The following is a 14,782-nucleotide window of genomic DNA, read 5'->3' as shown; positions in this document are numbered from 1 at the left end:
GTAACTCAAACACATAAATTAAATGTTTTAAAAAAAAAATAGATGTCGATATAAACAGACCAGATGAAAAATCAGTTATTACGTATGTCGCTTCGTATTACCATACATTTGCGCGGATGAAAAATGAAATGAAAAGTGGCAGAAGAATAGCGAATGTAATTCTCAATAATATTTAAATTATAAATGTTCATTAAATTGAACGGATTTATTGTTTTCATAGATACTTGGTCAACTAATGGATACTGATAAGAAAAAAATTATATACGAACAATTAACGTCAGATTTATTAGAATGGATACAAATGAAAATTAAAGAACTTGATAACCATAATTTCCCTAATTCCTTAGAAGGCATTCAGCGTGAACTATTAGCATTTAAAAAGTACCGAACGGTCGAAAAACCTCCCAAGTATGACTAGTTTGTTTTGAATTACATTTCGACATTATATATATATATAATATAATGTCGAATATATATATATAATGTCGAATATATATATTTAATTTCCGGTGTTCAGGTACATAGAACGAAGTGAAATTGAAGCTCTTTACTTTCATATAAATACCCTACTCAAATCACTTAGCCAAGGCGTGTTCATACCCCAAGACGGGCAATTGATACACGATGTCGAACGCAACTGGGAAGCCCTAGACAGGGCTGAACACAAACGTGAAGTTGCTTTACGTGAAGAACTATTAAGACAAGAACGTCTAGAGCAACTCAATTACAAATTTGAAAAAAAAGTATAGACGAATTAGAATAAATAAATAGAATCTATTCGTAATAAACATCGGTTTATTTAATTTTTATTTTTTTTTGTAAATTATTTTATTTAGAGTGTTCTTCGAGATGGATACCTAAAAGAAATGATTCAAGTGCTGAATGATCCTAGATTTGGCAACAGTTTGACACAAGTCGATGCTACAGTAAAGAAACACGAGGCCATCAGCGCGGATATTATGGCAAGGGAAGAACGATTTCATGATTTAAATGCGATGAGCGAAGAGTTAGTGAAAGAAAACTATCACGGAGCTTCGAGAGTGAAAAAGAGAGAAGAAGAAGTGTTGCAAAGATGGAAGGACCTTTTAATACTTTTAGAAAGTCGTAAAATAAATTTAAACAACATAAGCACAATGTTTTCCATGCTCAGAGAGATAGAAACGGTTATGTCTACTATACAGGTAATATTTGAGTGAAACCTGGACTGATCTATAACAGTAATATAATATTTATTGTGTAGGAAATTGAAGTGACGTATAAATCTGAAGATGTTGGGCCGCACTTGCTTGTCGTTGAGGATTTATTACAAAAACAAAATTTGACCGAAATGCAGACCACAGCTATTGGTGAAACGGTTCGAAGATTAAATAGACAAGGTCAACAATATGTACCCTCCAAGCATAAAGATACTGCTTTGTTAAAGGAAAGTCTAAATCTATTAAACACTGCATACAATAGGTAAATGTTTTAAAATAATTGTGAGAGTAGGTGTACTAGTAAAAAGTATTTTAAATTGTTTTTGGAATAAAAATCTTTGTGTATGTTCATAAGTTCAGACATGAGGAGTGCCGTTCAGACAGTTTTCCTTATATAATGTATATATTGGGTATGAGCGGGAACTATGAACTTGGAGAGAAACATTTGAGATATAAATATGATTTCTAAAAAATTTGAAAATTTACATTATAACTAACCAGTAACCACTATTATGCCGATAAATTTGTGATAATATACATTTTTAATACATTTTTATTTTGTTTTTTTACCATTTTGGGTTATTATATAATTTAAAATTGTCACCATACATATGTTACGGGTAAAGTTCGAAAAATGGTATTTTAAACATTACCCGGGTAAAGTACACCTTATTCATATGAATAGTATAATGTGTACATTATCCAGTGTGCTATAAGTTTAATTCGAAAAAAAATTATTTAGTACCTAAACTATGTATAATTAAGTTCTTATTTTATAATAAAAAATTTTAAAAAATTAAATAAAGTTATTTATTGGAACACTTTGAGGCATTTTGAGTTGCAAAATATCTCCCCAGATTTAAATGTAATCGTACATTTATTTGTTAGATGATTATTTTCACACAAACCTTTTTTAAAACTTTGACCATCGAAAAAAATTGTGCATTAGCTATTTCACAAAAAGATTTTTTTGTAATCGACACTTATAAAATATTGATAGAAGTTTCATTATGATTTATTTGTTTTTATTCACGTTTCTTATTTCAGATGTATGTTATAATATTTTGATTCCGTTAAATTTTCCGAATTTTCATTCTTTTCATTAATTTATTTATTATAATTTTCATATAACTTCTCTTTTTATGAAGACAACTTTTTTTTTTTAAAAAAACTAAATGATCAAACATTAATAAACCGAACAAGTGAACTCGAAAACCAATAGCACCGTATGTAGTTTAAAATTATTATACAATATTAATGCACACGATTATCATCATGTAGGTACAATTTATGTTTTATTGTATTTTATTAATATTATCTACAGTTCATATTTTGTCGTATTTTATTTTATGAAAACACTTTATCCATTCAAAGGTAGATAATGTAAAAATTACCCGATTGATGTACCTACAAAATAAACGTTTTATAAATATGTTTACTTTATCCAATGGGCATGGGTAATGTTCACATTACCCGATTTTCTTACTCTACCCGTAATATATACATTTATATATATATATATATATATATACTTCATATAATCTTTTTCCAACGTACAAATGTATTTTAAATGTTTGGTGGCTTGATCATAAATTATTGACATTAATAATTTGTAATTTGTACAATTGATAGTTAAATTAGTCATGTTGTTGCATTGTGTTCAAGTTACGTTTATTTTAATTTTAAAAGGATCCTGTAATCACAAATTCCTGATTGTGAATTAATATTTTTCCAAATCTCTATTTGATTTCATCTTCTCACTCAGCTCAAATATACATTTACAAACCATAGTTAATCAAATTATTCATATTATGCATTCTTAGTATAGTTTAAAATTGTTAAAATTACCTATCTAAATGATCAAAACAATACACTATTCTTCAGACTATCTGAATTAAGTAAAGAAAGAAGAGCAAGATTAGAAGAAGCCAGAAACTTCTATCAGTTTATTGAAGATCATGAAGATGAAGAAGCATGGCTTGTTGAGAAACAACGAATTTGTAAGGCTGATATTTCAGCAAAAGACTTGAGAGGTGTTTTGAGTTTACAACAAAAACATAAGGTTGGTTAATGACTTTTAACAATGTAATTATATATTTACTGAGATTTCAGCTAATTTAATTAATTTTAATTAGGTTTTACTGGATGAGATGAAAGTACACCGTCAAAAATCTGATCAAATATATAAATCTGGTTTAAGTATAAATGCTAGTGAACCTACAGAAATTCAATCAAGAATTGATTCTTTGCAAAGCAATTGGAATTCGTTGAATAGTTTATCCCAAGTGAGAACTAAACAATTACAAGATGCAGCTGAGGCCTACCAAGTAATACATAAAAATATAAATTTTATATTCTTATTTATGATATAAATTTACATATTTAATTAAATTTATAGTTTTATGCTGATGCAAATGAAGCTGAATCCTGGCTACATGAACATTTAACCGTACTGAGCACAACTGATCACGGAGTTGATGAACCAAGTGCCCAAGCTTTGTTAGCCAGGCACAAAATACTTGAAGAAGAGTTGGATGCATATAAAGGAGATATACAATCATTGAATGTACAAGTTGAAAATTTGGTTAAAGCTGGAATATCAAATATTTTGGTGATTAAATATTATATTTAACTGTTAAATTTAATATTTAAATGAATACTAATTAATATTGAAAAATAAAATTTCAGTTATCTACTGACACAAATCAAAAAGTTGAAACTGAACCAATTGAAGAATGGGTCTTTGAAACAAGGTTACTTCCTCAAGAGGTTTTAGAAGAAGAAATAATTGAACACATTGAACATCGAACTGTTGTTGAAGAACGTCAAGTGCCCCAAGTAAAAAGTCTTTATCCGTTTAGTGGACAAGGCATGACTATGACCAAAGGAGAGGTATATATATATAATATTAATCATTAAAATAATAATTCAGACAAAATTAAGTAATAATATTTTTGTATTACAGGTTATGTTCTTATTAAATAAAACAAACCCAGATTGGTGGAGTGTTAGAAAAATAAATGGTCAAGATGGTTTTGTACCTGCCAACTATGTTTGTGAAATTGAGCCTAAAATTATGCAAGTTTCAGTTAGGAGGCCACATGTAGTAAAAAATTCTAGAAAAGTCCCTAAAGTAAAAATGGTCAAACAAAAGGTTCGTGTGAAAAAAACAAGAACTCCGGATAAAGATGGTAAATTAATTAATAAGTTTCTAATAAAGTTCTTTTCATAATGAAAAACAAATTAATAAATTTTTTATCAGAGTCCAAAAAGATAGATAATACTAACCTTAACAGCGAAAGAAGTATTGAAAAACGTATAACAAACATTAACGAAACTTACAAGAAATCTCAAGATTTAGCAAAAAAACGGCATGCACTTTTGGAAGATTCAATTTGTCTTTATGGATTTTATCGTGAATGTGATGATTTCGAAAAATGGATTAAAGATAAAGAAAAATTATTAAAGACTGAAGACAAATTAGATACTGTTGAATCTGCGAAAAGAAAATATGAAGTATGTCTTTTTTAATACAAAACTTTTTTTCGGATGTTTCAAAATACATTATAGCTTAATAATATAAAATAATAAATTAATTTTACAGAAATTTTTAACTGATTTATCCGCAAGTAACAAACGGGTAGAAGACATAGATCGTGCAGTCAAAGAGTTTACTAATCTTGGACACAGTCAACTTGATATGATTACCAAGAGGCAAGATCAAATACATAAAATGTGGGATCATCTAAATTGGCTTAAGTCACAAAAGGAAAAAAATTTAGAAGGAGCTCTAAGGTATGATAACATAATTTTATATACTTTTGAATATCTTCAAGTATATTATACATAAAAATTTAATTAATAAATATTAAATAATTATTTATTTTCTAAATACCAATTATTATATTTAGCGTTGAACTATTTGAAAAGACCTGTGATGAAGCCAGGGATTGGATGACAGAAAAGATGGAAAAACTTGATGGAGCCGAAGTAGGATTAGATTTAAAAACTATACAGGCATTGCAGAGACGGCATTTAAATTTAGAGAGAGAATTGGCACCAGTAGAGGAAAAAGTAAACAGAGTTAATTTGTTGGCCAATTCAGTGAAAGTTTCTTATCCTAATGAAAAGGGTATGTAATCTATAGAATATATTTTGAAATGTTTTAACTTAACTCATACTATATTTATTTTTTTAGAAAATGTTATTCAGAGGCAAAAAGAAGTTCAAGTTTTATGGCAAAACGTTAAGAACAAAGCACTGGATCGAAGATCACGTTTAGAAAATGCTGTTGGACAGCAAATTTTTATGAATAGTTCAAAAAATCTTTTAAACTGGTTGTCATCCGTAAAAGAATTGGTAAACATAGATAATTCTGTTCGAGATGTTGTAACAGCAGAAAATTTACTTAAAAACCATCAGGTATTTATATTTTAAATATTTTTCTAATCATTAAACTCTTAATATGAGTGTATATTTGCTTAGGAACTTGGTGATGATATCAAAGCACACCAAGATGAAGTGAGAGAAGTATCTGAACTGGGCCGACAACTGTTATCTTCTGGTAACTGTAGCAGTGATGAAGTGAAAGAACGAAATGATAAATTAACAGCAGAAGTGAATACTGTGACAGAAGAATGGGCTCAGAAAAAAGAATGGATTCAACAATGTTTAGCCTTACAAATATTTAACAAAGAAGCAGATCATATTGATGCTGCTACTTCAGGCAATGAAATGTTTTTGGAGTATACTGATTTAGGAGTAATGAAAAATGTAATGTATAAAATAGACTGCATTTTTAATTTTTATTATTTTTAAAGGCGTCTGTTGATGATGTTGAAGCGCTGTTAAAACGACATGAAGATTTTGAAAATTCACTTTATGCTCAAGATGAAAGATTAAAAACTTTCTGTGAAATGGCAAACAAACTTATTTCGACTAATCATTATGATAAAAATCAGTAAGTTGATATCCAAAATAATATTAAATTATACTTTATAATTTTTTTTTTTTATATATATATATTAATATAAATTATTTTTTTTTTTTTTTTTTAGTGTTGATAAACGTAAAGAAGCTGTTTTGCATCGCCGTAATTTGGTAAAAGACCAAGCGGCTGTAAGGAGAAATGCCTTGGTGGCTAGCAGAAACTACCAAGCGTTCCGAGCAGATGTAGATGATCTTAAAACTTGGCTTACAGATAAACTGAAAACTGCCAGTGATGAATCATATAGAGATCTTACAAACATAGAAAGAAAACTTCAAAAACATGAAGCATTTGAATGCGAACTACGTGCAAATGAGGGTCAACTAAGAAATATCAATAAAGTAAACTAAAACTAAAACTATCCAGCTTATCTATTTGTATATTCTGGTAGCAATTTTTATGTATAATAATTTTCTTTTGTAGTGTGGTCAGAGTTTGATAAATGAAGACAATTATCAAAAGAATGAAGTAAAAACTCAATTGTCAGAGTTAAACAATGATTGGAAAAAATTGGTTGAAGTTAGTGTGGAAAAAGGTAAATGTCTAAGACAAGCAGCTGCTCAACATACTTACAATAGAACTTTGGATGATGCCAATTTAAAATATGAAGAATTAAAAAAAGACCTACAATCACATCAAGTAGGCACTGATTTAAGACATTGCAAACAATTAATAAAAAATCACCAAGTAATAGAGACTGAAATCCAACACTGGAAACAAAAAATAGATGATTTAGTTTTTGCTGGAGAAGAAATGGCTCAGGATGGTCATTTTGATGCAGACAACATATTACAATCTAGCAAAAAATGCCAACAAATGTAAGTATATTAATAATTTTCTTTCTTATGGTGGTGCTGTAACATATGTATGTTATATGTTTTATATATCATAATGTATATTCAGGTTTAATGGATTGAACGAACCACTTAAGCTTAGAAAAGAAGCTCTGGATGAATCATTACGTTTTCATAAATTTGGTTTTGAGTTAGAGGCGGAACTTAGTTGGATACGAGAACATTTACCTATGGTCGAATCTACTGAATTAGGTACTAATCTTCACCAAGTACAAACATTGTACAAAAAACATAAAAAACTAGAAGCAGAAATACAAGGTCATCAGCCAATGATCAATAAAACCCTTGAGTCAGGCCAATCATTGATTCATCAAAAACATCCAGAAACTAAAAAGGTTCTATAAACTATTATATTTTTATTATTTAGATTTTAACTAGAAAAAATTAAAATAAAACTTAATAATTATTTGTTCAGGTATCATCATTATGTACTGGGCTTGAAGACGCTTGGAAAAATCTCTTAGATAAGGTAGAAGATAGAAGTCGCAAACTTGAATTAAACCTAAAAGCTCAACAATTCTTCTTTGAAGCAAGTGAAATTGAAAGTTGGCTACTTGAAAAGAACAACATGTTGTCTTCTACAGACTGTGGTCGAGACAGAGATGCAGCCTCTAAACTTCTCACTAAACATAAAGTGCGTGTAACACCTTTACATATTTAATTCACACTGTATATAATATCCAGATTATAACTTTACTCCGTGTCATAGGCTTTAGAACTAGAAATTGATACATATGAAGGTATTGTCAAAGAAATGTGTCACACCGGAAATAATATGATGAACTTGAAACATCCAGACATTAAAGCAATCTCGTCTAAACAACAATATATTTGTGAACAGTTTAAATTGTTACAAAAATTGGCTACTGCAAGACAACATAGATTGGTCGAAAGCATGTGCAGGTAATAAACTATTATATCATTACATAAATCTATGTACTATTTATTTAATCTTATTTTAGACATGAATATTTAATGGAGAATTATGAACTAGAACAGTGGATTAGGGATAATATGCAAGCTGCATCATCTGAAGATTACGGTCAAGATTTTGAACATCTCCTGGTATGTAAATACTAAAACACCAATGTATAAAAAAAAAAAAAATTACATTTATAATAAATTTATGTTAGGTGTTACAAAACAAATTTGATGATCTCAAACACAGAGTGGAAACCGGATCTAAAAGGTTTAAACAGTGTGAAGATCTTGCTAATAAATTGGTTGCCAATGATTCTGAATATACATCTGAAATTGAAAAACGGCAAGAAGAGATTAGTGAGCTTTGGCAACAGCTAATAGTTACAATTGAAAATCGAGAAAAACGACTGAAAGCAGCAGGCGAAATACATAGATTCCATAGGGATGTTGCTGATGCATTATCTCGAATTAATGATAAAGATGCAACTATTTCTGATGATTTAGGAAGAGATTTAAATTCAGTTCTAACTTTAATCAGAAAACATGAAGGATTTGAAAACGACCTTGTTGCTCTAGAAGCACAACTTCAGGTAAACTCACACAATATTGAAGCAAATATTATCATGAGTTAATTATTTTATAATTTTAAAATTAAAAAACTCTGTGTTCAATATTTTAAAATAATAATAAAGTAACATTAATATTTAAATAGTTTATTAAAAATGATTGAATATTCCTGATAATATTTGTTTTACTAACATACAATTTATTACAACTCCATATCAGCATTATTAAAGGAAGGAATATTTTTGTAAAATGTATTTCTTAATCATTTAATTGTTACATTGGATGATTATTAATTTAAGATTTCACTTTTATATTAACAGTATTATATTATTATATTATATTTTATATTATTTAAAAATTTTAGAAAAATTATCAGATAAATGAACATATTTGTATATAGTTTATTTAAATCAGAATTATATTTTAGATTTTAGTGGAAGACGCTGTTAAATTACAAACTCTCTACCCCGGGTCAAATGCTTCTCATATTGCAAAGCAACAAGAAACTGTCGTCAAAAGCTGGACTTCACTTCAAGATCGCTCTGCTCACAGGCGTGAAGCTTTACAAGCAAGCTGTGACTTGCATAGATTTTTAGCTCAAGTAAATTTGATTTGTATTAAATGTATTTATTTTAATATTGGAAATTGAAAGTTCTTGAACAGTAAATTATTACTTAATTTTTTAGGTTAGAGATCTAGTCAATTGGTCTAGTAGTTTGCGAGCTACCATGCTAACCGAAGAAAAAGTAAGAGATGCAGCTAGTGCTCAACTTTTAAAAGGAGAACATGAAGCTGTAAAAGCTGAAATAGAAGCTAGAGAAGAAACTTTTCAAACTGTTGTTGATCTTGGAGAAGCTCTAGTGCAAGGTGGTCATTTTGCAGCAAATGTAAGATATATTATGACTCCTTAATATTTATGCTATATTTTATAATTATATTATATTTTCAGGAAATTCAAGAAAAACATAATCATTTATTGGAGGAGCGACATCAATTACATGCATCTTGGCATCATAAAAAAGTTCATCTAGATCAGCTTATCGATTTACAATTCTTTCTTCGTGATGCAAAACAAATTGATACAATTTGCAACACACAGGAAGTAGCATTAGCCAGCTTAGAATATGGTAAATTTCAATAATATTTCATTGTATGAAAATGAATAATTAATGCAATAGCAATAAAAAATACATTTAAATATTCTATCAGTTTATTTATTTATTATTTATTTATAGGAAATACTGTTGATCAAGTATCAACCTTAGTAAAAAAACATGAAGGATTTGAAAAATTATTTGAAACCCAAGAAGAAAAAATATCCCTTTTACAAGAACACTGTGATAAGCTACTTAGTCAAAACCATTTTGAAAGTGATCTGATATCTAGAAGATTAAATGAAGTCTTAACTAGACGAAAACAAATTCGGAAGTTAAGTGTTTTAAGAAAGCAAAAGTTAGATGATGCTTTGCTACATGCTCAATTTCTACGCGATGTTGGAGAAGCCGAATCATGGATTAGTGAAAAACGGAAAAAGCTGGATGTTGAAATTAGTAAGGGTGATGTAAATAACTTGGAAGACAAAATAAAAAAATTGCAAAAACACCAAGCATTCCAAGCTGAACTTACAGCTAATCAAGGAAGAATTAATTCTATAAAACATAATGGTATGCTAATAAATTAAAAATAATATTTTTCTTGTACTAAATGAAATACATAAATATATAAATATTTTTTTTTTTTTCATAGCTGATATGTTGGTTGAAAAAAAGCACAAAAACTCAAAAGATATTCAAGATTCTTTAGGCAAGCTTTTAGTTTTATGGAGAAATCTGTTACAAGAAACTAATGAAAAGGGCCGAGGCTTAGAAGAAGCTCAAGATATATTAGAATTTAATAATCAAGTTGATAAAGTAGAAGCCTGGATTAGAGATAAGGTAAGATTAAAATATTGTATGTTTTTGGTTTATGGCTGAATAAAAACCATTTAATATAAAATTGTGTTGTAGGAAATGATGGTCCAAGCTGGAGAAATGGGATTAGATTACGAACATTGCTTAGCATTGCAAAGAAAACTTGAAGACATCGATAATCGAGTGGATGAAGGAAAAATTGAAAGCATTAATAATTTAGCAGACAAACTCATAAGACAAGGTCGAAGTGACACACAATCAATACAACAACGCCGACAAAATCTAAATAATAAGTATGGAAAATTAATTAACGAATATATGTTTGCATGTATCTGCATTTCATACATCTAATAAGTAATTGATTTGTGTTAGGTGGAAAGCACTTCAAGGCGCCTTAAGTGAATACAGAGAACATTTAAACGGAGCTCTAGAAATACATTCATTCAATCGAGATGTTGATGATACTTTGCAGAGGGTTAGTGAAAAAGCACTAGCAATGTCTACTTATGAAACTGGTAAGAACCTTGGAGGTGTTGAGCAACTACAAAGAAAGCAGGATGCTCTTGAAAGAGATATGACAGCCATTGAAGGAAAAACAAAAGAACATGAATCCGAATGTAGAAGGCTCATTCAGAAATACCCAGATATGTCTTCTCCTATCAAAGCTAAGTTATCTGAACTGCAAGACAACTGGAGGAACTTACATATGTTATCAAAAAAACGTCGTGAAGCCTTAAATGAGGCATATGTTAGAGAAAAATTCTTATCAGAGTTAAAAGAAGCGGAACTTTGGGTTGTTGATTCAATTAAAAAAATTAAAGGTCATGACATGCCAACAAATATGGCAGAAGCAAAAGCTTTATTGGAATTGAATCAAGAAAGAAAAGCTGAAATTAATGGTCGCCAAGAACACTTTAAGACATTGAAAGAATCTGGATTGAAAATTAATCCAATTCCTGAAAAAGAACTTGCTCATCTCGATGAGTTGCGCAGAACATTAAGTGCCGCTTGGGAAGAAAGAAGAACGATGTTAAGTCAAGCTTTAGAACTTCAAATATTTAAAAACCAAGCTGATCAAGTAGATAATTGGTTAGCATCAAAAGAAGCATTTTTAAGTAATGATGATCTTGGAGTAAGTAGTTAATAACAATAGTTATTTATACATTTAAAATAAAATAATAATTTAATAATAAATTTAGGAATCATTGTCCAGCGTTGAAGAGTTAATAAGGAAACATGAAGCTTTTGAGAAAACATTGACAGCTCAACTAGTCAAAGTTGAAGAGTTAGAAAAATATGCTTTGGAACTCGTTACAGGTCAACACTATGATAGCAATGGAATACAAGGTCGATTAATTACCATATGTAATAGACGAGATAGACTAAAAGAAGCTACTGCTTCCCGCAAAAGACGTTTAAACGATTCTAGGCTTTTGCAACAGTTCCTAAGAAACATGTATGAGGTAAATAAAATGATAATAATTTTATAAATAATAGAAAATTTAATTATCTAATAAAAAAAATACAATTATAGGTAGAAGGATGGATAATCCAAAAACAACAAGTAGCTGGAGATGAAAATTATAGGGATCCTACAAATTTACAAAGAAAAATTCAGAAACATGCTACTTTTGATTCAGAACTAATCGCTAACCGTACTCGGGTTAATGCAATTTGTACTGAAGGTGAAAACTTGATTAGTAGTGGGCACTTTGCAAGTATGGAAATACGAGTTAGATTAGATGAACTTGAAACAAAGTGGCGAAACTTGCAAGAAATGAGTGCGCTAAAGAAACAACGGTTACAAGATGCTTATCAAGTAATTTTATCAACTGATTTTACATGATTGACCACCATTAATTATCATATTAATATTGTTTTTATAGGCATTATTGTTTAACCGCACATTAGAAGAACTTGAAGCATGGACAGAAGAAGTAGAAATGCAATTACAATCTGAAGACCACGGAAAAGATTTACAAAGTGTTGTGAACCTATTAAAAAGACATTCACTGTTGGAAAATGATGTGCACAGTCATGGTGAAGCATGTCAAACTCTTAAAGATACTGCTCTGACATTTCAAAATTCAGATCATTTTATGAAAGATGAGATAGAAGAAAAATCTCAGGCAGTTCTTAAAAGGTATATATTTGTATATCAAAAAATAATTTATTTACTATCACATACTATAAAAAACTATATAAAAATATTTTACAGATATTACTCTCTTCAAGAGCCAATGCAAATAAGAAGGGATAATCTTGAAGATGCTTTAATCCATTATAGACTACTACGTGATATTGAAGAAGAAATGGCTTGGATTGATGACAAAGAACTACTAATAAACTCTAATGATTTTGGTTCAAGCTCACACTCAGTACAAGCATTGCAAAATAAACATCAGGTATGTTGTATTTTAAGTAGGAATAAGGTTCGAATGCAAAATGCAATATTTTTGGACTGTTCAACCAATATTTATTTAGTTCTAAATTAGTTTTGTTAGTTCTGATTTTAAAATGAAAACTTTTATTTTAAATATTTAAAACAATTTTAACTTTTTAGCCTGTTTTTAATATTTTAAAATATTTTATTTAAATTGTTTTACTTATTCAGTTAACCATACCGAGTATTATCCATAAAGAAAAAATATTCATCCACAATATATTAAAAAAAACTTTCTTTTATTAATTTATTTAATGTAAATTTTTGTAAACAAATACAATTTACAAACAAAATTACAAATTTATGAATCCTAATTATCAGTTATGTATTAAGTAATTTTTGAATTATCGTGCATTTATTTTCTTAGGCTTTGGATGCTGAATTAATATCACACGAGCCAGTAATCGCAGCTCTTGTTGGCAGAGGACAACAAATGGTTCGTAGTGGACATTTTGCTGCTCAACAAATTGAAATAAATTACAGTCTACTTCAAGAAAAAATGTCTCAACTTAAAGAGCAATCCAAGATCAGAAAACAAAAGTTATTAGATGCATATGAATCACAATTAGTAAGTATTTAAACACCCTTTATATTGACTTGAATCATTAATTGTATTAAAATTTTTAGTTCTATGCAGAAGCTAATGAAGCTGAGGTTTGGTTAAAAGAAAAATACCCTTTGTTAGCGTCTAATGACTATGGAAGAGATGAAGATTCTGTACAGACTTTAATGAAAAAACTTGAAGGAATCGAAAGAGAACTAAACACATTTCAACATACTCTTGAAAGACTTGCAAAAATGAGTAGAGACCTGATAAATCGTTCACATTTTGATTCTGAAAATATTCTACGTAAACAGGTAAAACTAATAAAAAATAGATTTAAAATTTATTTTATTTTAATTGTATGGTTTTGTTTTGTTTTAGACTGATATTGAAGAAGTTTATACAGAACTATGTACTTTAAATAAGAGAAGAGCCACTAGATTAGTAGAAAGTCGTAAATTTTATAAATTTATTCGGGAAGCAGAAGATGTTGCCGAATGGATAGGAGATCAAACAACAGTAGCTGCTTCAGAAGATTATGGTCGAGATGTTGAGCATGTGGAACTTCTAATTCAAGTAATTAATTTTAAAATCATAAATTATATATCAATAATCAATGTAACGTACATTTTAGGCATTTGAAAGTTTCATGAGTGGTTTAAATGGTAGTGAAGGACGTATCTCAAGTTGCATTAGTATCGGTCATAAATTACTTGAAGAAAATAACCCTGAACGTGACCAAATTAGAATTAGATTGGAAGACACACAGCAACTATGGGATGATTTGAAAGAGTTGGCCAATGCTAGACAAGAGGTATAGTATTAATCAGTTTTTACAAAAGTTCAAGTTTTAAAAATATTCATATGATGTTAGGCTTTGATGGGAGCCAAACAAGTTCATGTATTTGATCGAACAGCTGATGAAACTATCAGCTGGATTCAAGAAAAAGGAACATTATTGGCGGCTGAAGATTATGGCCATGATTTAGACACTATACAAACTTTAATTCAAAAACACCAAGGCTTTGAAGCAGATCTTGCAGCAGTCAAAGAACAAGTAATTTTAATAAATTACAAAATTCTATTTATGTTGTTAATTATTTTTATTTTTAGGTGGAATGTGTTGTACAAGAAGCTGGTAGGTTATCAGCCATGTTTCCGGACGCTAAAGATCACATTGAAGTTAAACAAGAAGAAGCTGTTGATGCTTGGACCACATTACTTGAAAATGCAAGTCAAAGAAAAAGCAAACTGAACCAAGCAGAACACTTGCAGTCTTACTTTGACCAATATAGACATTTAATGTAAGTTAAAATTTTATTTATATAAGACAAATTCTAACATGGATGTAAATATAATG

At 29.2% G+C, this 14,782-nt stretch overlaps 1 protein-coding gene across 3 annotated transcripts in view; it reads left to right on the top strand.

The window, feature by feature from the left end:
- The window catches only part of LOC112692811 (spectrin beta chain, non-erythrocytic 5), a 56,551-nt gene that overhangs the window by 35,012 nt on the left and 6,757 nt on the right, over window positions 1-14,782 (top strand). For all 3 annotated transcript variants that reach the window (XM_025567603.1, XM_025567605.1, XM_025567604.1), the window contains exons 7-46: window positions 43-155; window positions 221-408; window positions 518-743; window positions 837-1,181; window positions 1,241-1,458; window positions 3,081-3,258; window positions 3,332-3,523; window positions 3,595-3,807; window positions 3,885-4,088; window positions 4,162-4,387; window positions 4,459-4,712; window positions 4,801-4,991; window positions 5,108-5,328; window positions 5,395-5,618; window positions 5,682-5,957; window positions 6,017-6,156; window positions 6,254-6,524; window positions 6,607-7,001; window positions 7,087-7,372; window positions 7,453-7,671; window positions 7,747-7,940; window positions 8,000-8,102; window positions 8,171-8,548; window positions 8,953-9,126; window positions 9,212-9,412; window positions 9,475-9,652; window positions 9,761-10,189; window positions 10,272-10,459; window positions 10,532-10,728; window positions 10,808-11,567; window positions 11,635-11,898; window positions 11,970-12,254; window positions 12,322-12,578; window positions 12,654-12,840; window positions 13,246-13,446; window positions 13,506-13,736; window positions 13,804-13,998; window positions 14,057-14,236; window positions 14,297-14,479; window positions 14,536-14,726. In XM_025567603.1, coding sequence (XP_025423388.1) covers window positions 43-155; window positions 221-408; window positions 518-743; window positions 837-1,181; window positions 1,241-1,458; window positions 3,081-3,258; window positions 3,332-3,523; window positions 3,595-3,807; window positions 3,885-4,088; window positions 4,162-4,387; window positions 4,459-4,712; window positions 4,801-4,991; window positions 5,108-5,328; window positions 5,395-5,618; window positions 5,682-5,957; window positions 6,017-6,156; window positions 6,254-6,524; window positions 6,607-7,001; window positions 7,087-7,372; window positions 7,453-7,671; window positions 7,747-7,940; window positions 8,000-8,102; window positions 8,171-8,548; window positions 8,953-9,126; window positions 9,212-9,412; window positions 9,475-9,652; window positions 9,761-10,189; window positions 10,272-10,459; window positions 10,532-10,728; window positions 10,808-11,567; window positions 11,635-11,898; window positions 11,970-12,254; window positions 12,322-12,578; window positions 12,654-12,840; window positions 13,246-13,446; window positions 13,506-13,736; window positions 13,804-13,998; window positions 14,057-14,236; window positions 14,297-14,479; window positions 14,536-14,726 — 9,556 coding nt within the window. The remainder of the gene's footprint in view (window positions 1-42; window positions 156-220; window positions 409-517; window positions 744-836; window positions 1,182-1,240; window positions 1,459-3,080; window positions 3,259-3,331; window positions 3,524-3,594; window positions 3,808-3,884; window positions 4,089-4,161; window positions 4,388-4,458; window positions 4,713-4,800; window positions 4,992-5,107; window positions 5,329-5,394; window positions 5,619-5,681; window positions 5,958-6,016; window positions 6,157-6,253; window positions 6,525-6,606; window positions 7,002-7,086; window positions 7,373-7,452; window positions 7,672-7,746; window positions 7,941-7,999; window positions 8,103-8,170; window positions 8,549-8,952; window positions 9,127-9,211; window positions 9,413-9,474; window positions 9,653-9,760; window positions 10,190-10,271; window positions 10,460-10,531; window positions 10,729-10,807; window positions 11,568-11,634; window positions 11,899-11,969; window positions 12,255-12,321; window positions 12,579-12,653; window positions 12,841-13,245; window positions 13,447-13,505; window positions 13,737-13,803; window positions 13,999-14,056; window positions 14,237-14,296; window positions 14,480-14,535; window positions 14,727-14,782) is intronic.

The sequence above is a fragment of the Sipha flava genome, unplaced genomic scaffold, assembly GCF_003268045.1.
Source record: "Sipha flava isolate LNK unplaced genomic scaffold, YSA_version1 76_pilon_pilon, whole genome shotgun sequence".
NCBI classification, from domain to species: domain Eukaryota; kingdom Metazoa; phylum Arthropoda; class Insecta; order Hemiptera; family Aphididae; genus Sipha; species Sipha flava.
Note: the sequence above shows the minus strand (reverse complement) of the source record. Positions and strands in the feature narration are given on the sequence as shown.